General features: G+C 41.6%; 2 protein-coding genes across 4 annotated transcripts in view; one reads left to right on the forward strand and one right to left on the reverse strand.

Annotated features, from left to right (window-relative positions):
- The window catches only part of LOC139383279 (interphotoreceptor matrix proteoglycan 1-like), a 37,486-nt gene extending 35,537 nt beyond the window's left edge, over positions 1-1,949 (forward strand). The window contains exons 15-16 of the mRNA XM_071127726.1: positions 946-1,029; positions 1,907-1,949. Coding sequence (XP_070983827.1) covers positions 946-985 — 40 coding nt within the window. The 3' untranslated portion in view covers positions 986-1,029; positions 1,907-1,949. The remainder of the gene's footprint in view (positions 1-945; positions 1,030-1,906) is intronic.
- Positions 1,950-2,944: 995 nt separating this feature from the next.
- The window catches only part of LOC139383367 (unconventional myosin-VI-like), a 91,609-nt gene continuing 71,358 nt past the window's right edge, over positions 2,945-23,195 (reverse strand). For 2 of the 3 annotated variants that reach the window (XM_071127883.1, XM_071127882.1), the window contains exons 24-32: positions 22,611-22,701; positions 21,703-21,853; positions 19,602-19,810; positions 19,095-19,173; positions 16,771-16,931; positions 13,911-14,011; positions 6,486-6,617; positions 4,597-4,815; positions 2,945-4,367 (exon numbers count right to left, since the gene is read on the reverse strand). In XM_071127883.1, the coding sequence (XP_070983984.1) occupies positions 4,168-4,367; positions 4,597-4,815; positions 6,486-6,617; positions 13,911-14,011; positions 16,771-16,931; positions 19,095-19,173; positions 19,602-19,810; positions 21,703-21,853; positions 22,611-22,701 (1,343 nt within the window). In that variant the 3' untranslated portion in view covers positions 2,945-4,167. Of the gene's footprint in view, positions 4,368-4,596; positions 4,816-6,485; positions 6,618-13,910; positions 14,012-15,149; positions 15,189-15,837; positions 15,874-16,312; positions 16,358-16,770; positions 16,932-19,094; positions 19,174-19,601; positions 19,811-21,702; positions 21,854-22,610; positions 22,702-23,195 lie in introns of all 3 variants that reach the window. The other variant, XM_071127884.1, reaches the window with a different exon arrangement.

Raw genomic sequence — 23,195 nt, forward strand, 5'->3', positions numbered from 1 at the left:
AGGAGCTCTCTTTCCTCGTATTTTGCATGATCTGCTCTTTCGCCCTCCTTTTCTTTCCACTCTCTTATGACTTCAACAAACATTTGGGGTGGTTAGTTCCTTCAACAAACTCTGAAGGAACACTTTACTGCTTCATTGTACAGTGAGATATACTTTCATACACTAAACCCATGCAAAAAAATATCCTCATGATACAGTGTCCATGAAATTGGTTGAACCCTCAATGATACTATCTAGAGATGAAATGTCTGCCTATATATCAATTCGTAAAATATCTAAATCATGTGCATGCATTTCAATTCCCCTGCACTTATTGGCCAGATTATATATCTATTGTATTGCAGGGATTTTCACTTGAGATCATTTGTGGTCATGGTCAGTGCACCCAAAAACATCCAAGCCATGGTTGATTTGAGGTCAGACATTTTAGACTACTACGGTAGATGTGGTGCAGTTTCAAGAAAATACTCTATGCCGAACCATGCTGGGAAGGCAAAGGAAGGGATACCTAGTCAGTGGCACAATTTGAATGAATTCAACCTAAATGTGTCTTCTGCATTTAACCCAACCCCTCTGAATCAGAGAGGTGCGGGAGGCTACCTTAATTGACGTCCATGTCATTGGTGCAATGGGGGGGCAGTTGTTGGGGGTTCGAACCAGCAACCTTTAATTTACCTGCCCAAACCTCTTAAAGGCTAGATTACCTGTAGTAATAGAGCCATGCACTTGTAGATGTCCGGTGTAATGCTCATTTATCATCATTGCAGAACAATATTACACAACCCCCCCCCCCCACCCTCAATGATGTCTCCCCTAGAAATTATAGTTAGTGCCAAACGCTTGCCTGCTTATTACCCTTTTGCTCAGTCTTTTAAAATGCTTCTAGTGAGTTCCTTTTGAACTATGAACAGTGTAAAGCTGTGTTTTTCTTATGCTTTGACACAGATCCCCAGACAGCGCGACACAACCAGACACGACAAGCTAGTCTCTGAAATGGTAGATTTACATCACCGTATACCACACAACAAGGTAAGGCCAAAAATCTGATCTTGGGCTCAGTTTGAATGAGTCCTATTGTACCATGTGCAAATATGTTTATATATGACTTTAAATACTTCCTTGGAAAAGCATTTAAAATCATTAAAAGGTAAGACATGAATTGATAAGGTTGATTCAGATGTATTTCTTAACCAAATCATATTTTTGAGCTGGGCCATTTTGAGCCTGTAATCAAACCCGCAAATGCTGATGCTCCAGATACTCAACTAGTCTAAAGAAGGACAGTTGTATTGTTTCTTTAATCAGCAAAACAGTTTACAGCTGTGCTAACATAATTGCAAAAGGGTTTTCCAATGATCAAGTAGCCTTTTAAAATGATAAACTTGGATTAGCTAACACAATGTGCTGTTGGAACACAGGAGTGATGGTTGCTGATAATGGGCCTCTGTACGCCTATGTAGATATTCCATTAAAAATGAGCAGTTTCCAGCTACAATAGTCATTTACAACATTAACAATGTCTACACTGTGTTTCTGATCAATTTGATGTTATTTTAATGGAGAAAGACACGTGATTTTCTTTTAAAAACAAGGACATTTCTAAGTGACCCCAAACTTTTGAACGTTAGTGTATGTAAATTAGTCTGGCATGCTATAATCAGCTGTTTTAGTCATTAAGGGATAACTTCTTGACATTTAGCACATATTAATTTATTTTAAGTGGGTGTTTAATAATGACATACCGTTAAGCATGTATCATTTAACTATTTTAATTGGGGTATATTTATGCAATTTACCACTATTTTGGATATATTGTTTCACGTTTCAATATGATTACAAAGTTTATATGCAACTTGTGACATGGAATAACATTTGGTATATCCTTTTTCACTTGTCCCCTTTTCAGTTGTGGCGACCACCAAATGAATACTGAACTTGTTGCCTGTTAAAGCATTCGTTATCTGAAGCCCTTGAGGTAATTGTTCTTTGATGGCTCATCTCTTGCCAGTCTACACACAGACTTTAAAAGCAACATAAGTCTTGGTTGCTTTGAACTTGAGCTGTATATTCATGTCATGGCAGTGGACTCCTCTAGTACTGGAATTACATGGTGAAATGTACCTAGGATAGGATGCATAATTTCAGACAGCTGTGTGGATATTAAATGCTGGACTAGAGGGTTGTGTTAAACTGTACAATATATAACCTAGCCATTAATATGAAGGCTAGGAATGTTTTTCAGATACTGTATATCCTTCACAAAGGTTGTTTTCTTTCCTCACAATGAGGAATTTATTTACACATTGATACACATGGTGGTATCATGACCATAGATGAGATGGTTGTTTCAATGTTATTCTAACTTGTGTTCAGTGTCCCAAAAAAGAAAATGAATGTGAACTTTGACTCCAGTCTTGTTTTGAAGCAATACTCTTGTATATGATTATAGCCTAGTGTTGTGTAGGTGAAAAATGTAGCAATACATCTGTGTGAAGAAAAAGTCAGTCCTATACTACTGGTCAATACATTTCCACCAATGACTTGTGTTTTGAGTACAGGATCAAAACACACTTGGAGGATCTGTAAAGATTTTTTTTACACTTGATAGTAAAAAATAAAGTATTTTCCTACAAAGTTTTTTGGGGGATCAATTGGTTATTTCATTGAATTGCTAACAATCACAATGCATTTCAATTGTTTTTCCATCATCGGATTGTTATTTTCTCATGATTATTAGAAGATCCATTCAAAGTCAAGTTTGTATTTTTACTGCCCTTCATGGCTTCATTTGGATCAGTAATACAACATGAGGACCACAATTTTTTCATCAGTCATCTTGTTAGATACTGTAATCAATTAGCTAGTCTAAGCCGTTTAGTGAGGTACTAACAGAAGACCTGACTTAATGGGCAAGTCTTGCTATTAACTAGAGTCTACACAATGATAAGGTTGAATGCATTTATTTATTTATATTGCAGTGCAATACTCAGCATACAATTGAAGTTGAATTGCAAAACAATTGTAATATACAGAAAATAATAAACAATTAGATCACTCATTATCAAATTATAACTGGGGGTTCACAATGAGATGAATTACTCATGTCAGAACGTCAAGGATAGGCAAAAGTCAAGCAATCTAGATTGAAAGACCAATACAAATCACACCTAGAAACATTAAACTTTCAACAATGTTATTAAAATAGTTGGACAATTCGGTTTTTAGTGTTTTATATTAGTGGTGAACAGAAAGCGCTTGGGAGTTCCCTCTATGAAAAGACGTTTACAAATTCTACAATTTCTTTTAAAAAGGAGTAGTTAGATGTAAATACAATCTGCCACTATGGAATACAAATATTGACTGATTTCTTTCACTATGCCATATTCGGAAAGTGCATATTTTCACTATGTCCCAAAGAGGTTTGTGCTCTAATTTACCTCCTGTATGGTTAACGATGACATTCAAAATACAGCCTTCGACAAAGTCGTAAACAAGATATTTTTGAGAAATATATTATGTTATCTGACTTCCTATGAATCATCTATCATTGCAAAAGTCCTGCAATGTCCTGTTAAAAGATGTGAGCTGGTGCGCTTTCATTGTCATGAAAATGTAAAATAAGCTTTCTTAAAACATAACAGCAACAAATTCAACATCCAAGGATACAACCTGCCCCCAGCATTATGGAAATACAGCCCTACAGACAGAGGAACATTGCAGCTGCATTATCCTGAAAATGTGTCAACAAAATCAATTATTCCTAGAGCTCTCCAGTCATAAAGCCAAATATTTGCAACAATTTATTCAATCAAATACAATAGTTAACAGTGCTTAAATTTCATTTAACAACTAAACATGAATATACAATTAAGACTGTTTTGAGGAAAGGCTGATCTGAAACTTCTCATTAATACCAATAAAATAGTTAAGGCCTCGTAGTAAACATTTCATTAAATCGTAGGTCATTGCTTGAGGACGAGATGTAAATTGGTATGTATATTCCCCACAAACTTAAAGAAACAAAACCAACATATCTAAGTAAAATGTTTAAATGACCTCAGTGAGATAACCGTTAGCCTCAGACTGCTATAATAGGGAGTGCTTCTGCTTTCTTCCCTTTATTTACTCCATTCTTTTTGAGCCCATGGACATGGGTGCTCCTCTGGTTCACTGGAGGAGGTTCTGCAGCATAGCTGTGGCGTACGTGGGCCTGGCCTGTCTGCTTTCGATGGCGTTTCGAAGGTACATGATCCCGTTGCAGCGTTCCCAGACCTCCTCAAATTGCCGAGGGAGGATCTCAGCCCCCCTCTTCGTGGTCAGGCCCGTCTCCTCCAAGCTTAGCTCACACATCTCCATGTCATCTTTTCCTAAGAATGTGGGGGGGAGAAGACAGTGAGAGAGGAGGGACACTGACAGTCAAAAACAGGATTTAATACACACACAGGAAAGGATAACGTGATTGAATAGGGATTATTTTTTAGGATGGGATAACCACATTCACAACATACACTATGACATAGAGCAGAGTTTCATATTACAAACACATCGATGTACATATAAAGAACATATGAAGCTGATCTATCCCGAGGGACCCACCTGCCACCAGTAGGATGGGCTGCTTGTCTGGGTGTAGCTCCATCTGCCTGGCGATCCAGGGCCCGTCAAAGTGGGCGTACCACCAGCCCTTCTTCTTGTTCTGGGGGTCCTTGTACTGGTCACCGGGATGGATGAAGGGGATGCGGAAGTAGCGCTGCTGGCGGTTCATGGCTATCTCCTGCTGCTGGGCGGCCACGGCTGGAGCCGGGTTCTGTTGGGCTGTGTGTGGCGGGTTTGATGTTCTTGTTACTGCCACAATACTGCTTTATTATGACATTGTGTGATTACCGAGGCAAATAAATGTGGAATTATTTTATTTTTTGTAAGAGGAACAATACTGTATTTACACAGCAGTGTTTGAAGCAATTAATTTGCTAAATGCTAGAACATGACTGAGTTGAATGATTAAATCATAGGGTGGTGGAAGGAAGCAAAAACACAAAACTCTGAAAATATGGGACATCAAAGATGGCATAAAATACACAATCAATGCTATGGTTGAAAAGCCAGGTAAGCTGCTTTCTCCCCTCTTACATGGCAGACATGCTTCCATTAGCGAGAGAAGAGAACTGCAGCCAAACAAAAGGCATATAAAATGGGTTCAACATGCCTTTCAGAAGCTTTCACATCAAGAAATGAAAATGCAGTGAAAGCAACATCTGTTCTGGGTAGCTTTCATGTAACTAAATAATACTTTCTTGAAACATGATTTCCAACCTCCCCTGTTGTCTGAGTTGAATACATCATGCTTGACTGGATAGAGCAAGCGGTCATGGTAGCGCACAGCTAAACCCGATGATGTGTTGTGGCAGCTGAGTCTAATTGGAACAAATACTTTTGACGCAGATGGGAGCTAGGTTTTGGGGCAAGGCTTTTAAGAACACTAATTGAATGTCAAGAATAACAGGAAGGCAATTTATAAAGTGGACATTAATCCTCCATCATTATCAGGAGAAGAGACGGTGAAGCTGTGAAGACAAACCCCACTGTTTTTTTTACCTCATGTAACCCACCGAGGGCTCACTGAAGCATCGCTGCTTCTTCTTGGGTTTTTGCCCTCCATGTTAATCCGACATGAATGCAATTGTGAGACTTTTTCCCTCTGGGAAAGTACATTGACGAGTGGGCAAATGAGTACCGTGCTAGCCAATTAGGTACTCTGTGTGGACGTACAAGTAATTGCCAAAATAATGTAAAGACTTGAGTAAATGAGGAATGCAAAGTGTATTGAAAGATGGTGCTTCCACACAGGTGTGGGTTCCTGAGTAAATTAAGCAATTAACATCCCATCATGCTTAGGGTCATGTATAAAAATGCTGGGCAGGCCATTATTTTGGCTATCATGGATATACCCACATAGGATGACAATGGCCCCCATCCGTAGAGCACGAATGGTCGCTGAATCGGTTGATGGGCATGAAAACGATGTGAACCATATGCCATGGCCGTCTCAGTCACCAGATCACGAACCCAGCTGAACACTTATGGGAGTTTCTGGAGCGGTGCCGGAGACAACGTTTTCCACCACAATCAACAAAACAACACATTAAGGAATTTCTCGTGGAAGAGTGGTGTCGCATCCGTCCAATAGAGTTCCAGACACTTCAATGTTAAAGTGCATTGAAGCTTTTCTGGCTTGTGGTGGCCCAACGCCCTATTAAGACACTTTATGTTGGTGTTTCCTTTATTTTGTCACAACTTTCAAGGTCAAATATGGTCACAGAAAGAAAACAGATGAAAAAAGGATGTTACTGTTGAAAACATGTCTGCAATGGACACAGGAAATGGTAATAGCGGGGTTAAGACAAAACGTGTTAATGTCTGAACACAATCCTGGGTTGAGGAGGGTAGCCTACAGTAGCATAATAGCCCAGGATGGGGTATCTCACCGTAGTCAGTGATAGATTTGGGGGCCCTCTGCTCCGTGGCTGTGTCACGTTTCTTGTTCTTGGACTTCCAGGCGTGGTAGACCTTTAGACGGCGATGGAACTCCTCCCTGCATGCCGCCAGCAGCTCAATATCTACACAGGGATGACATCAACAGAACTTAACCAGATTGAATGAGCATAAAACATTTTTTTCCCAAATATGTAGCCAAATTTCTATTATATGTAAATAGTTTTATGATTAATGAATGCCATAATGTAGTATTGTTAGTTACTCCTCTCTATTAGCTGAAATATAGATATTTTTAAATTCATTTTAGCTGTTGCGCTAGCTGGTTGGGCCATACATTTTCACAAATCATGGGAATTTCACGTGCCATCTAGACATTGCCTACCTGCGAGGCACGTGTTGCTAGGCAACCCCCAGACTTGCCTGGGCAGCCCCAGCTAAAGCCAGTGTGAGAGACTTGATAGTTAACATTAGTGCTATGAAACTAAATAAATACTGCACCCACAAAACTTCTTTGCTAGATTCATGATAGTTTTGTTAGACAAAGCAAGGAAAGTGAACTTCAAAACATCATGTAGTTTTATTGGGATTTGCAGCTGTTGCTGTTAAGTAATGAGTCTGCTAGCTTCTGAAATACTGTAACTTACTCATCCTTTAAGGTTATGGGAGTAAGTCTTTATTATCTTTTATGCCTCCATCAGTGGAGGCTCTTCAGAGGAGGAAAGGGAGGACCATCCTCAAGTGAAATTTCATTAAAAAAAAAATTGTGAAACATTACAAAAGTGATCCTTTTTAGATAAAACTATAGTAAATATATTAATGTGTCACCAAATAATTGATTAAAATACACTCTTTTGCAATGAAGGTCTACAGTAACTTCAACAGCACTCTCTGGGGTAGCACCATGGTGTAGCTAGCTTCTGTCCTCCTCTGGCTACATTGACTTCAATACAAAACTTAGGAGGCTTGTAGGCCTCACCCCCTTCCATAGACATATATAGTAATTATGACCACTTCCAGAGGACGTCCTCCAACCAATCAAAGCTTTTGCAGTATGAAGTGACATGTTGTCTATCCAATCATAGAATTAGGATCAAAGAATGAACCTAGTGTGTTGTATTGGGATTGTGCCACAGAGCATTATGGGGGTTCTATGTGTTGAGAAGCTTGGTGACATTATTGGATCGAGATTAAGAGTGAAGAGCATTTTGGACATTATTCAATTCAAATTATAGGAGATGGAGGAGGTATATTATAAATTGTTTTCTTGGTTTAGAACTTTATTTTTGTGTCCAGTTATTGCAATTTAATAAAATGTGCCTTGCTAACTTCAGTAGCTAACTAGCTACCAGCACTAGTGTGTAGTTTTCTCTGCCAGAATGGTAGAATGGCCAACACTGCGGAAAATGTTGTGGACTTTTTGTTGAAGAACCACTTTCATTCTCTGGGGTACACGGAAAAGGTGTGAATTAAAACTGAGGGTCGAACTCTGCCTGGAAAAAGCTGCATCAATTAAGACAAAGGTCTGTGTATTCAAACTGCGCAACACAACGATAAAGTAAGAAGATACAGGGATGTTTTTCAAGCGGCTTATCAACACCACTGTTGGGCATGCAAGCATTTGCTTTTAGAGGACACGATGAGAGGGAAAGTTCCTCCAACAAGGGAAACTACAAGGAGTTTGCAGAGGTAATTGCACGTTATGATGCTTTACTTGCTGAACTGTAGGCTACTAATAAGAGCATACAGCCTATGCTGAAATGTGAATGTGATCAAATGTAGTTTATTTTCAAAATTGGGGTGGCTAGGCTGCCTATACATTTTTTATCCCAAATTATTAACTGGAATTAATCAATCAACATAATAATAGTTTAAAAAAACTATTAAAATGTTTTATAAGGCCTACAGTTGCATAGGCCTGCATGATGCAAACATGCATAAAGCAAGCTCTGTGAGTTATATTGTCTATCAGTTGTTGTCTATGTGTCTGGGTAGAGGAAATCCCCCACCTAATCTAGTCTAAATATCATTTATATAAACAAATACTGTATAAGATAGATGCAGTTTTGACAGGGTTTTAATCCTCCCCATGTGACCTGATTAGTAAAAACTGGTCCCACATAGCCCATTTAAAACCTTTTTACAACTGATTAATCCCTGTCATACCTTATAGGGTCCAGAGTTTTCCTAGTTTTCCAGGCCCCATGGGGTTAAAATTGCTCCCGCACTCTGGGACCTATGCTGCAACCAGTCTGCTTGCAGTTGTCAGTTATCGTCAGGTATGTGGATGATCAGGGCTTTATTCAGGAACGTTTCTTGGGCTACTTTGATGTGTCAAGTGGGCTAGATGTGCAATCTGTGTTTGACTTTATGAATTTTGAGATGTCTGAGTTTAACAGAAACTCGTTGTCCAAACCTAGGATGGCGCAGCTATAATGGAATGTATCTGCTATTTATATTTACAGCTAAATCCCCTCCTGTTCCCTGATTAAGAGGTGATGACTACTCCACTCCACTACCATTGTCAACTTTCTCCTGACATGAACTGAAGCCATGTTTCATGTGCCTGCTCATCCATTGGCACATTGAATGCTTCCCCTCCAAGTACTGTGAGGACATATATAAAATGAATCTCATTACTGTATGTCGAGTCAATCACATTATTACATCAATGATTTTACTCCTTGCTTGGACCAACTCATTCTTAGCTCTTTTGTCTAAGTGTAGTGTGTTGTGTTATTGTTTTTTGTCTTCCCAGTCAAATCCTGTCCTGCACTGGTCAAGTCTCTGAACACCAACTCATGCCTCATACCCTCATTCAATCACTGCCGTGATCCCTTTCCAACACGGTGTAAGTAGCCCTCTCATTCCCATTCCTCATAATATTATACTATAAACAACTTTATTAAATGCTTTACATGCTGACCACACCGCTCGCGTTGCAAAATAAATGTACACGTACATGTTATTCAGTCATTGCACCCACACTGCTCGCGTGCGGCAATGAGCATCTGCGTTGCCAAGAGCTAAAATAGAAGTCAGGTCTATTTGTGACGCTGAACGCGGTGCCAAGTCCTGCCTCTCCCATCTCCTAATTGGTTTATAGAAGCATATACCCAAATGCCATCTCCTCATTGGTTATACCCACGTGGGTGATTGAAAGATGAACTGAGGTCGGTCATGGTAATACAGCTTATTATGAAAGTTAGATGCCAATCGCCATATAAAGTCCAAAGAAGAAAAAGCCTGGAAGGAGGAGAGATGACTAGAAATGATGTGGTTGACGTTCATATCCCAGGACAAATTAGCTAGCAACAGCAAGTAGTAAACATTTAGCTTGCAGTTGCTAGCTAAATTGCCATAAATGTTTAATGCTTTTCGACCTGTCCCCAAATTATTATAATTGGTTCAGAGTTTGTTTTGACATTTCAATCACGAGTGTCGTGATCGCGCTTAGTGTGGGGGGGGGCAAAATCAATTTGTGCACGATGGCGCACGCACGTGTCCGGTTTGGGCATGGTGTTCGGTTAAAAGAATTGGTCTTTGACGATTTTTTAAAACACACTTTGTCGTCTCCGTGTGTTCCGTGCCTGTACCGTTGCTCTCCCATCCTGCTACATTTTTAAAGTCACCAGCCTCCACTGGCCTCCATTAATGTAATTTCTGTAAAAAAAAACTTTGGTACAGATAATATTAGAGCGATTCCAGGCGAGAGCGAGCTGAAAATATTATTGGTATCTCAAATTATTCTGGAAATTCTTACATTTGTATCACAAACCATTTTTGAGAAAATCATGAAATTGTCCATTTTAGGCCCTTTCTAGACCTATACATGCCTCCTGTAAGACTGATCAGTGAACCGTACATGATACAGACAACATCTTATTGTCATTATAATCCTTATAGTGTGCTTTAATATATGGAGTATGTTTAGATTCTGAAATAAACAACCCTTTTTGAATATATTCATTTTAAGCATTTTGTATAGTACTTAATAAGTAAAAAATACTTTGAAGTAGTACCTAAGTAGTTTATGGGGTTTACTACTGTATTTTACTACATTCCTAAAGAAAATATCCTTGCATACATTTTCCCTGACAACCAAAAGTAATTTCATGTCGAATGCTCTGGCAGGACAGCAATATGGTCCAATTCACGCACCTATCAGTGGGTTAACTGCCTTGCTCAGTAGCAGAATGACTATTAAGGTATCTTTACCTTTTCTCAAGTATGACAATTCAGTACTTTTAAGACATTTTAAGATATTTTTTGGAACCATGTACAGTACTCTACAAGTACATAACATTTCCAGAGTGAGCTCCCTGCTAATTATGAAGTTATGATACATTTTATGAACACCACCAACACAGTGAACGGTAAATGGATTCAAACGGAACTCCCTCTGCCGGTGACTTGCTGAATGTGCAATCCTAAAGGAGGGCTGTGATTGGTTAATTGACCTATAACGTCAATTTCTATGTGTAAAATGGGTAATATCATTAAAAGTACCAGAGAGCCCACTCTGGAAATGTTATGTGTTTGAAGAGTATATTGTTCCATAAAAATAAGCAACATTAAAAAGAGGGTAGTTTTGAGATATTCACATTAATATTTGTAATGATGAATAAATGAATGTGAAATATTTTATTTTAGAAACTAGGGACTCCATATATTAAAGCACACTATAAGGAGTATAATGACACCAAGATGCTGTCTGTATCATGTACAGTTCCCAACTATAGTAAATGGATAACGGGAAAAAGAGCACATACATAGATGATAGAAATACATACACATAGATTGTGAGAATAAGCATAGTAACTACAAGGTTTTACTAAACGTGAGTAGTAAATCCTCAAAGGAGGTCCCGGAATTAACCGGGGATGAGAGGTAAATCTAATGCCCAAAACGGAGAAGGAAGTACGAATTTTAGAGACGTCTAGATGTAGAAAAATTTGAATTAATGATAAAGACGTGTGTAGATAGTCAAGGGAAACAGCAGGTCGAGGGTTAAATACCTGGCTGTCTGAATCCCGGGAAAAGAAGGTAAGAAGGCAAGCGTAGAGAAAGGGTGAGAGAAAGTTACAAGAAGGATATCAGCAGGGGAAAAAATTATGTGCGTGTGAGACCTAATAACGTATCAAAAGTCATAATAGTAATTATTTCTAAATTCTGAGTAGGAGATAGAGAGCGTGACAAGGGTCAAGAGAGGAAAGGAAAAGAGAAGATAAGGGGACATGCAGGGAAAAAGAGAGGCAGAGATAACGAGAGAGAGAGAGAGTAAGGAGAATCCCCGCTGGGGAAACGCTTGGACCTTTAAACTAGGCTGGGAATTGTCTCGGTAGTACGTGCCGGAGTTTACGACTACAGACAATTTTAATAATATGGCTATTTGCCTCTCCATCATTTCAATAGTGTTGGTGGTCAAGGGGGTGGTGCTTCATTGTCTCTCTTGGGAATGTTTTCTGGGGGCTGTAATCTTGAAGGGAGCGAGGGAGTAGAGGCACGTTTCTACCAAATTGAGAAGGCCTGGAAATGTTTTGTTTGATTTTAGCCTTTGGGTTTGAGGAGATTTCCATGTTTCCTAGAGACGATATCTTAAAGGGGTACACACACATATGGAATATTAGAAGTTTTATTTTCTGAGTTTTAATTAAACACGTGAATTCTTTAGATTAAAGGGAATGTTCTGGGAACCTGAGATAATTAATTATCGTAACATGGATGCCAGTACAACACTACATGCCTGAATGCATATGTAACGGATGTGAAACAGCTAGCTTAGTTAGCGGTGGTACGCGCTAAATAGTGTTTCAAATCGGTGACGTCACTTGCTCTGAGACCTTGAAGTAGTGGTTCCCCTTGCTCTGCATAACCGTGGCTTTGGTGGAGCGATGGGTAACGATGCTTTGAGGGTGACTGTTGTTGATGTTTGCAGAGGGTCCCAGGTTCGCGCCCGGGTATGGGCGAGGGGACGGTCTAAAGTTATACTGTTACACATAGTACCAATTGTAAAGTTTGGTGGGGGTGGTCTGGGGCTGTTTTTCATGGTTCGGGCTAGGCAGTTCCAGTTAAGAGAATTCTTAGTTCCAGTTAAGAGAATTCTTAACGCTACATTCTAGACGATTCTGTGCTTCCAACTTTGTGGCAACAGTTTGGGGATGCCCCTCTCCTGTTTCAGCATGACAATGCCCCTGTGCACAAAGCGAGGTACATACAGAAATGGTTTGTTTAAATAGGTGTGGAAGAACTTGACTGGCCTGCACAGAGCCTTGACCTTAACCCCATCGAACACCTTTGGGATGAAAACACCAACCGCGAGCCAGGCCTAATCGCCTAACATCAGTGCCCAACCTCACTAATGCTTGTGGCTGAATGGAAGCAAATCCCAGCAACAATGTTCCGACATCAAGTGGAAAGCCATTCCAGAAGAGTGGAGGCAAATATAGCAGCAAAGGGGGGACCAACTCCATACTAATGCCCATGATTTTGGACTGAGATGTTTGGCGAGCAGGTGTCCACATACCTTTGGTCATGTAGTGTATTTGCCAATAGCAGAAGTGGTCAGAAAGTAACTTTTTGGAACTGAATGACAAAACATTTAGGAGATAGAGGTGCTCAAAGTTGACCCATTTTGCATGCCCCACCCTACCATGAGACAACCATGTCTTCATCACTGGAAAAAATACACGGTTGAATTTGATATCATTTAAAAGCCTAAAAACAGGGCTATCAAACAATTTTATAATTTATTTGAATAAACATTGTCAAGTTCTTTCAAATACACTTTTTTTCCTTTAATGTCAATTTCTCACATATATTGTAGATTAGACCCTATTTTCCATCGTCTGAGGTGTTTGTGCTATGCTTGCCATTGGTTGATGCACAGCATGCTCTTAGGGGAAGTGTTGGTACGAAGCGTTCCCCAACTGACAGCTCGCCTATTCATCTCGCCTATTCACACATGTCGAATCAGACTGAGATGGTAAGACTTTCCTCCATGTTTTTATATTGAAACGGGTACAGAGGGAAAAACACTAATTCACCTTAAATGGTAATAATTTCCCACTCTGCCACAATGCTGTACCCTCATCAACGTAGCAGCTGCATGTACACTCTCCTGTCGGCTCTTAATCTTAGACCCTCACCCAAATAGAATTCCTCTATCAATTTCGGCCTGGTTGCAATTTCCTGGAAATTACCTCCCACTTTAGCTATCTGTGAAAATTACAGGGGAAATGATGCCTAGGCAGGAAAGTCTAGAGCGGGGCGAAAACCCATTTGAAGAGGTTGCGTTACTGGACAGATTTTCAATTATTAACATTGGGGCTGAATTAATGATGGTGTGAGTGATGGAGGTGCACAGAGCTGGATCATGAATCTCCCTGAGAGCTCGCCACCTTGGGGAAAAGTCTTACCGCACGAGGTGTTGATGACATCCCGCAGCTCAGCGTACTTCCACTTGCTCAGGTCGTACTTCCTCACGCCGGCGGCTTTGAGTGCCTGCACCTGTGGACCCCTGCATTCCCCACAAGGAAGGGAGAGAAGAGAGGAATCCATTTTCAAAAGTCAGAGCAGTGGGACGTCTCGGAATCCCCGCTAGAATCGGTGCCGCCATAGTGATGCGGTGGTCATTTTCAAAGACTAAAATACTGGTAACAATCAGAAAAATAATCAAGTGCTAAGTGGGGCAAAAAGGGGAAATCTGTGTCTGACTTCGTCACTGCTCTCTGACATCCCACAGGCAATTACACTCCCACTGCAGATGTGTGGCCATTTAGTGTGACCATTTCACCCTATAACCTTTTCCCCACCCCACCTAAACTTAGTCAGTGTGTTCCTGGGCTTCGGTAAGCACAGTCTGCAGCCCTTTACCTGCCTCCCGCAGCATGCTTCTGAGGTCTCTAATTAACAACCCGACAGGCAGGATTTGGCCCCTATTTACGGGCGGCCCTCCAGGTCTGTCTGTGTGGCAGGGTCAAGGCTTTGGGCCGCTGTAAAGGAATCCTTGGGTCTTCTGGTGCTAATCCAATCTTCGGACGTTAAGCCTCCCTGTAAGAGGAGGGCCAGCCTGGGCAGATACCGGAGTGACAGAAGAATGTCAGGGAGAGACTATGTTGTGTGTGGTGGTGACAGCTCACCTGACCTTTGGGGCTGAGCGCTGGATAGTCGCCAGGGATTGAGTTTAGACACGGTGACTTGAAAGTGCGTTGGCCAACTAGCTCTAACAAAGAGCTAGTTTAGATAGCATGCAATTCCCCTTACTATGGAATCCATAGTAAGGGAAAACAGCATACATTGATGTCCGAGGGGAAAAAACTGTGTTTGTTGTTTGCAGTAACTTCTGCAGTAGTAACTTAAACCAGTTAAGGAAGTTAGTTGTGTTCAAAGTGCAATAGTTGTGGTCAATGCCACAGCTGGTACACAATCAGATTTCATCTCAAAATACACACACGCATGCAGACATGTCTAATTTCAAGATTCAATAAACTGATCAACAAGATAACACCCTTGGTAAAATCTCTTCATTTCCCTTTGCGCACTAGGATTTGAAACAATTTTAATAATACATTTGAATTCTTCGGAAATGATTCATTTGATTAATCGATTTGGGTGATCATTGATCCGAGAAAAAACGATTTCTCTCCATTACCCACCAAGCCAGAAGTTGTGACATTTCCAGCGCCATTTCCTCCCTATAAACACATTAATACCAGCACACATAAATTACTATAACAGAATAATACATCAATGTCTCTGATTCATACACATCCATATATCAGTAGTATAAATAGTATTTCCCATTGGTCACAGAGATCAGGGTGGCTTCCACTATGAACTGTGTGTGCAGCCATCTGATACGTTGATGTCAGCGTGCGTTGTGACAGTCACACACTGTTGTGACACTTGTGGCGTGTTGACAGCTGTGAAAATTGGAAGCTGTTTAAATGTATCCCTCAGTGACAAGTCATGAAGAAATAATCGCATCTGATGAGTGAACAGGTAGCCCAAGTGTCAGTACACCAAATACAGTACTACTCTATTCCAACTGTAACTAACCATGGCTAAACTCATCCATTTGTTTTGACGGTGGTAGTTTGTTTTGACGGTGGTAGCTACTGATATCCTTACTGGAGTGGTTAAGTGTGAGTCCTAAGTAGTTAGCTAATTAGTCCTACCACGAACATTGGTTAGGAGTTAGGGGGAGGGGGCTTTGTGGGTTTTATCAAATAGTTGCGCAAAGCTATCAGATCTAATACAATAGGAATGGAATATCAATGTTTGCCATATCCATATGCTTTATAAGAACAAATGCAACGTATAAAAAAGTCCCAGAGAACATACATTGTGATTGCCTTGAGGTTTTGAAGTCCACCAGCACTGCAAACAGAGGACATGATGATTAGGATATATGAGCATATGATTGTTGCAACTTAGAAGAATCAGCAGAAACCGATCAAAAGCAGATCGGCATGTTCCTGTTCCTGTTTAGATTTGTCACGCAACGGTTGCCTGTTTACGTTGGGCTAGTAACAGACGTGCTTATCCCATGGCACTGTTGATTCATGCCCCGGGCCGGGACCACAACTGCGGATTGATTCGTGACTGGAATGTGGTGTTATTTGGTTCGATCCAAAGTGAAGAGTTAAGAGAATTTGCGTATTGTTTATGATGGCTTTGCATGGGCTGGTATAATCCTGGATATAAATTGATGAAAGATTAGATTTGAGGTTGAGATTAAAGCATGCGGGGGAGTGTGATTAATGGGTTGTGTTAGGTTACTGGAAGCAGGAGGCTAAACTAATGGCTAATGTCTTACATGGATCTCATTGTGTCTGGATAGAGACCTGAGAAAGACCCATTTCTGAAAGAGGGGAGAACAAAAGGAGAAAAAAATAGGTTATGCATGCAGTGGACAGGTAGTGGTCTCCTTTCGGACCTAGATGAAACACAACACCTATTTTTATTTGACTTGTTGAATCCTTACCAAATCCTGCTGCAGAAGCTCCCTTGAGCTCTTATTACAACATTTTCTGGGTTAAACAACAACCTTTTCCACGTACCTAACCTTGGGTACGTCCTGCAAAAACCTAATCTAGGGCTCGTGTATTGAGACACGACAATATCTGAATAACAATATACAGCACAATATACAGTGTGTTTGTGTGTCCACTTCTGTGTGTGTTTGTGTGTCCACTTCTGTGTGTGTTTGTGTGTCCACTTCTGTGTGTGTTTGTGTGTCCACTTCTGTGTGTGTTTGTTTGTATCCGTGTGTACCTGCACAGGCTGAGGTCCATCAGGGCCTCGTCGGTGATGAGCTCGGCTTCACTCTGGGCGATCCTCATGGCCAGCTCTCTGTCCCTCTTCTCCTGCTCCAACATGGCTGACCGCTGGGCGTCCTCCTCTCGCTCCAACGCTATCTGGATGTCCATCTCCGCCTGAATGCACACATTGTCGGCACCATCATCATTATTCTCAACACCGCCATTGCATCATGAGTGGTTAATTTATATGCGTTTCATGTAAGGAAGCTGTTATCGATGTGAAACATCACTACAGCAGAGAAAGAATAGATGATCTTTATCACTAGACAGATACGTTCAGACAGTCAATAGCAGAAACTTGGTAAGATTAAAACATTTTACACGCCATAGATTGACATTTTCATGATGATTGACATTACACGCCACTTTTAATCTGTAAACACAAGTCGGAAGTTCTTCTTCTCACACTTTTTTTGGGGGAAAGCCAGCCACCCCTGGAGTCAGAGATTAGAGCAGGACCATGGGCTGTGCCAGACTGTCTTAGTCCTGGGGAGCGATGGAACCTCGACTGGCCCTGAATGCCAGGAGAACTTAGGCAATTACAGGGCCTGCTGTGTGGCCTGATTAGACATACAACCTGGTTCAAGCAGCTGTTATCGAGTCTGTCCCTGTGACTGCGCACCTAGACGATGCAGACATGCACCCAGCAGACAACTGCAACAACAACACGGCAGCCTAATCAGAGAGGAAGGTCAGAGGTTACTCTGAAGGTCAGAGGGAACTCTGAAGGTCAGAGGGAACTCTGAAGGTCAGAGGGAACTTTAGGCCTTGTGAGGAAGTTGGAGGGCGATAAACAAGGTAGCAAAAAAAGTTGGAGAGGAGGAAACTGAGGGCAAGGTGAAAGTAGCAAATCTCTGAGGGAAAGAAAAGCACAGCGCCCCCCAAAAAAGCCCATTTCCACTATTCTAAGGCTTTGAAGTAGGATGAGCCAAGGCTAAAGACGCATCGGAAACTCAGCTTTGTGCATGTGAATCAGGCTACTAAAAGATCTATGAATATCAATGCTGTGCTGGGGTGAGTTTGGGAGGGCAGACATGGGTGCCTCTGCTTGCGTCCCATGAAATTGACTAGCATCAGTACTTCTAGTACTCCTACAGTAGCAGGAGTGTTTTGACAGGCCTGGGCTTCCAGCCCGGGTAGATTAGAGCCAGTGAAAGGTGGTGAACCCCCAGGATAGACACCATTGCAGGAGAGAACAGGAGGGCATGGAAAAGAGGAGGACTGGTGTGTTGAGAGGAAGAGAATGGGATGGCGGGGGAAGAGGGAAGTAGGGATTACAGAGAGAAGAGAAGAGGAGAACACACACAGGAAGTAGGGGATTAGAGATGAAAGACTACCAAAATAAGAGGGCAGGATAAAGGAGAGCAGTAGTGAAGAAAAAGAAGAGAGACGGATGAAAATAAGCGATGGATGAGGAAGGAAGAGGTTTGATGGAGGGTTGAGGACTGGAGAAGGTTGTGGGAATGAGGGGATAGAGAAAAAAAAGAGAGCGGGAAAGGGGGGCCCTGAGGCTGGGAATAGAGGGCAGAGGAGGAGAGAAAGAGAGAACAGCATTTGGTAATAAGGGACAGAAGAAAAGGGGGATGAGGGTGGGAAGAGGGCAGAGGAAGAGAAAATGAGGAAAATGCATATGGGATTACAGGGCAGAAGAGGACAGAAGGGGGATGGGAAGAAATGGTAGAGGAAAAAAAGGAGGTAACTGCAAACGGTAATTGAGGGCATGATCATTAAGGGAAGCGGAGGACAGGCACAGCGGGAGGGAGGAGGGTGGTTCTGGGAAGGCAAGGGGAAGGAGAAACTCAGCAGGAGTGATCCATCACAAGAAAGGGACGGCCCACTGGGAAATCTGACCAATGCCACGACCTCGGTCTTAGTACAACAAACACGACAGGTAAGAAATCAATCCATTACTGCTCCATAGAAAGTCATTGGAGACTATCAGGAATTAAGGTCAATGTCTGAGGAAGTTGACCAGTGTTAGGGTCTCTCTAGTGGGAAAGGAAGGGTCAGTAACTCCCGAGTGTGGCAGGCACTGCATCTCAGTGCTAGAGGCGTCACTACAGACACCCGGGTTCAAATCCAGACTGTCTCACAACCAGCCGTGATTGGGAGTCCCATAGGACGGAGCACAATTGGCCATCCGGGTTTGGTCGGTGTAGGCCATCATTGTAAATAAGAATTTGTTCTTAACTGACTTGCCTAGTTAAATAAAGGTTACATAATTATTTTTTTTAAACAAACAAAGCTCTCCTTTTGCACTTCAGTGGGGTCACAAACCTGCATTATCCTCTCCTCTTCCTCCCTCTTCTTCCTTTCCTCTTCTTCCTGCTTCCTCTTATGCTCCATCTCCGATTTCCTAATGAGAGGGGACAGGGATGACAGAGGACAGAGGTGGTTAATGCCTTTAAATGGCAAAACGCCATGTCACTTCAAAATCACAGATGTACTCAATGACATGATCAAACCATTAATAATGTATAAGCTCAATCTCTGAACATCAACTCTGGACATATCCTGTTGGGGGGTTTCTTTAAAATTGATATTCATGTCAATGACTTCAACTAAAACAGTGCAAGCGTGGACAACTCCAATCATGAAGTGCTGCTGTTGGTGCACTGTGCAGGCTTTTGTTCCAGCCCAGCACTAACACACTAGAACCAAAAGCCTGCACACAGAGAAGCCATCCACTACTTAAATTGCGTTCCCCAGTACTACCAGCCCATTTATGTTCTCATTTGTACCCCTGATACCACCATCATTCACCCTTCCCTCCCCTCCACTTACATCCTCCTATCGTCTTCCTCCTTCTGGCGTCGCTGGTCCTCCTGCTCCCTTCGCCTCCTCTCCTGCGCCATCTCCTCCTCGATGCGCCGCAGCCTCTCCATCTCCTCCTCCTCCTGCTTCTTCTTCTGCATAGAGGAGAGCAGTTGCTCCGAGCGCTTCACCAGACCCTGGTACTCCTGGTCAATCTCCTTCCGGGTCATTACTGTTGCCTATAGGAGGGGGCATAGGTCAAAGGAGTTGTGTCATAGGTCAACGTCTTTGGCATTAACACATAGGCTACACAATTTTGTATAGGCTAAATTATTTGGACTTGTGTTGTCAAAGTGTGTCATGGTCATTATTATAAATGCATACAGCATATACAGTAGGTTTAATAGGACTGATGTTTTTCATAATGACTTAAACAAATGAGATACAATAAAAAGCCTGTGGGGTAAACGTTAAAAGTAACATTACATTCCCAATATCCCAGAATGTCGTTTAATTCAACTTTCCTAATTTCCTCTGCACATACAAATGTTTAATTAAAACTGTCCATGGGTTTGAGGGTTTTCCCTGCGGGAACGGGATCTGACGCAATTGACTAAATGACAGCCATTGTTTATGACTCATGTTTAATTCAGCGAGCGATGCTAAAGCTACAGGCTTCATATAGGGCGCTCTAGCTAGCTACCTCTGCCAATAACACACATCCGGGTTACAAAGACAAAGCTTACAGACAACACTAAAACAATTAGGGAATCAATTTCAGAGTCTGGATAGCATGTGTATGCCATACATCTAGAGGCCCCAAATAACACTGGTGTTTCTAGCAGAGGGAGACAGGCGAGTTCCCTAACCATATTTATCCATATTAGAGGATTACACATCAAATCAACCAATGTTCCCTCTAAGCTATGTGCACGCGCAAAGCTCCACCAGGACTGCAGCGCAGAAGAAATTACAGCCCGCAAAAAGAGATGCACGAGATTGAACTTCACTCAACTTTACTACAGTTGGCCCCGTTAGTGTAAACTATCAACATTTCCCTCTACTTTGAGAATTGTGATCGAATCAAGATAGTATTAGCCCCTTTTAATGCAACATACAGAAACAAATCTACCTTTATAAGACAGTCTGTGATTTTGTTTTAGGTAAAGCGCATTGTCGGTAGATTCTATTGAATTGACGGGCACGAGTGGTCACGAGTAGATGCGCTTGTTTTGAGATTAAAGTGCATAGCCGCGTGTGCAAGTGTTCAAATTCATTGCTAGTTAGTGAGTTACTAGCCCACTTACAACTCATTTCTGGTGATTGCTTCCAGGAAGAAAAAACGAGTCAAGTAAAGATATTTTTTTATGCCTTAAAGGGGCAGTCAGTGTTGTATTTTGAGACAGGTTTGAATAAGCCAAGAAGCCAATAGGCAGTGTGTAGCATATACTTTTTGTCTGATTCTCTGTAATAATAATAATTGTCAGGGAATAATATTTTATTTTGTGATGTGGCTTCTTCAAACACATAAAACATTTCAGTCACGTCCTTGTTTAAGTGGCTCAACAGGATACTGCCAAGCCCTGAATTTTTTCAAAAGTCTCATGGAATGTAGGCCTACATTGAACACCACACATTGGCTGCTACTGTAGGCTGTATCATAGAACAGCTGTTTCAATGGCTACTTCAATCGCTATGTTAAAATATTATGGGACGCATTTTCTCCATTGTTTTGGATGGTAGGCCACTCTGGTAAGACTACATTATGATCAAAAAGCCACAGTAGCCTATTGGCCACTGTTAAAACTGTAATTTTAAAGCCTCAGAATTTTCCCTACTTTGCGCTCAGCAGATATAAAATTTGCTCAGTGCTGTCATTGTTTTGAGGGAACATCAAAAACAACCGAAGCTACTTCGGTTTCCTGATGAGATGACAGAGAGACGAGATCTGCGGGATTAGATCAGAAAAGTAAGAGAGGTGAGTCACCCTGTCCTTTTCGGTTTAGGGTGAAGTTGCCCCTGGATGCTGATTTTGGGTCAGTTTTGCAATTCCCAGATTAGGATAGGGGGAGGGGAAGCTGATCCTAGATCTGTGCCTAGGAGCAATTTCACCAACGGAGCTGCCCTTCACCTTAATCTTGGCCATAAGGGTGTCGATGGAGGCCCCCAGCTCCTGGATCTGCTTGGCCATCTCCTGCTTGCCCTCCTTCAGTGCGCCCACCACCTCGTTGAAGCGCTCCATCCGCGTTTTCAGGTTACGCAACTTCACCATGCCATCGATGCTGTGGCCGCAACACACACACACATATGAACACAAACACATATAGGAGCAAATGCAAGTATACGTGCACCCACATAAGTGTGAGCAATAAAGCTTGCACGTGCCAACACACACACATCGTATTGGTTGAGATGAATAAAAGCCTATTTTAGTTTTTATGCTTGAAAATGGTTCGTGTGAAACGGACATTTTGTGCTAGCTACATAATAACTTATTCACAGATCATATACAGTGAAAGTATTCATACCCCTAGATGTATTCCACATTTTGTTGTGTTACAGCCTGAATTCAAAATGTTTTAATCAAATTTGTTTTACTCACCAATCTACACAAACCACATAATGAGAAAGTGAAAACATGCTTTTACATTTTGTTTTGCAAATGTATTTCAAATGAAGTACAGAAATCTCAGCTGCCTTTGGCTTTATCTGTCAAACAACCTATTACACACATTCTAGGGTCCTGAGCAGTCAATTCAAAAAACTCATCACACGGATGGTCCCATTCACAAAAGCAATATATATTTTCCAAAGGCAATACGACAACGACATACTGTATCTTCAAAAGCAATACAGTAAGACTAACATTTCTTAATGTAATATGGTGACAAGAGTGTGCCAGGAGTCACGGCTGAGCTCTCAAGATTGATTTGAACTTCTAACTGCACAATGTGTAGAAGCTATCAAAAGGCACAGTGTTAAGCACTTTCAAACAAAGCGAGTGTGTGTGTGTGTGTGTGTGTGTGTGTGTACACCCACCGTGGCTTATGTTTCCTCTTACAGAGCCACATGCGGACGGTCTTCTGAATCTTAATAAGGGCAGCGGCACGATACTTCATCTTCTCCTTCACTGTGTGTGTGTGTGTGTGTGTGTGTGTGTGGGGGGGGGGGGGGGGGGTAGAGATAGAGAGCATGAGAGAGAAAGTGAGTGAGTAAGACAGAAAGCGAAAGAGTGAGAGAAAGTGAGAAAAGAGAAAGTGAGTAAGAGGGAGATCCAATCATCAGCATAGTATTGGGCCTATTCACACAAACAGAGATGAAGCTACACACACTCCCTATGATCTGTTGAGCTAGTAGGGATATTAAGTTGGAGTTTTTTGAAGGAAAATAAATGGAAGTGCAGCCAGCCGTACCAGTGCATATAGCCTCAGCTATGAGATATCCTGAAGGGGAAGTTTAGCAACTCTGATTCAGCAGAAATCGTTTTGAACCTTTTTTGTTACGGGGGTTGTTTTAAAAGTTATATTCCTTTGTTTTCTTTTTTTGCCATTTTTAAGCCTGTCTAGTGACTAATGCTAAAGCATGATGGTGCAACGCAAATGACTCTTAATGATGATTCAATGC

This window comes from Oncorhynchus clarkii, chromosome 25 (assembly GCF_045791955.1).
Source record: "Oncorhynchus clarkii lewisi isolate Uvic-CL-2024 chromosome 25, UVic_Ocla_1.0, whole genome shotgun sequence".
NCBI classification, from domain to species: domain Eukaryota; kingdom Metazoa; phylum Chordata; class Actinopteri; order Salmoniformes; family Salmonidae; genus Oncorhynchus; species Oncorhynchus clarkii.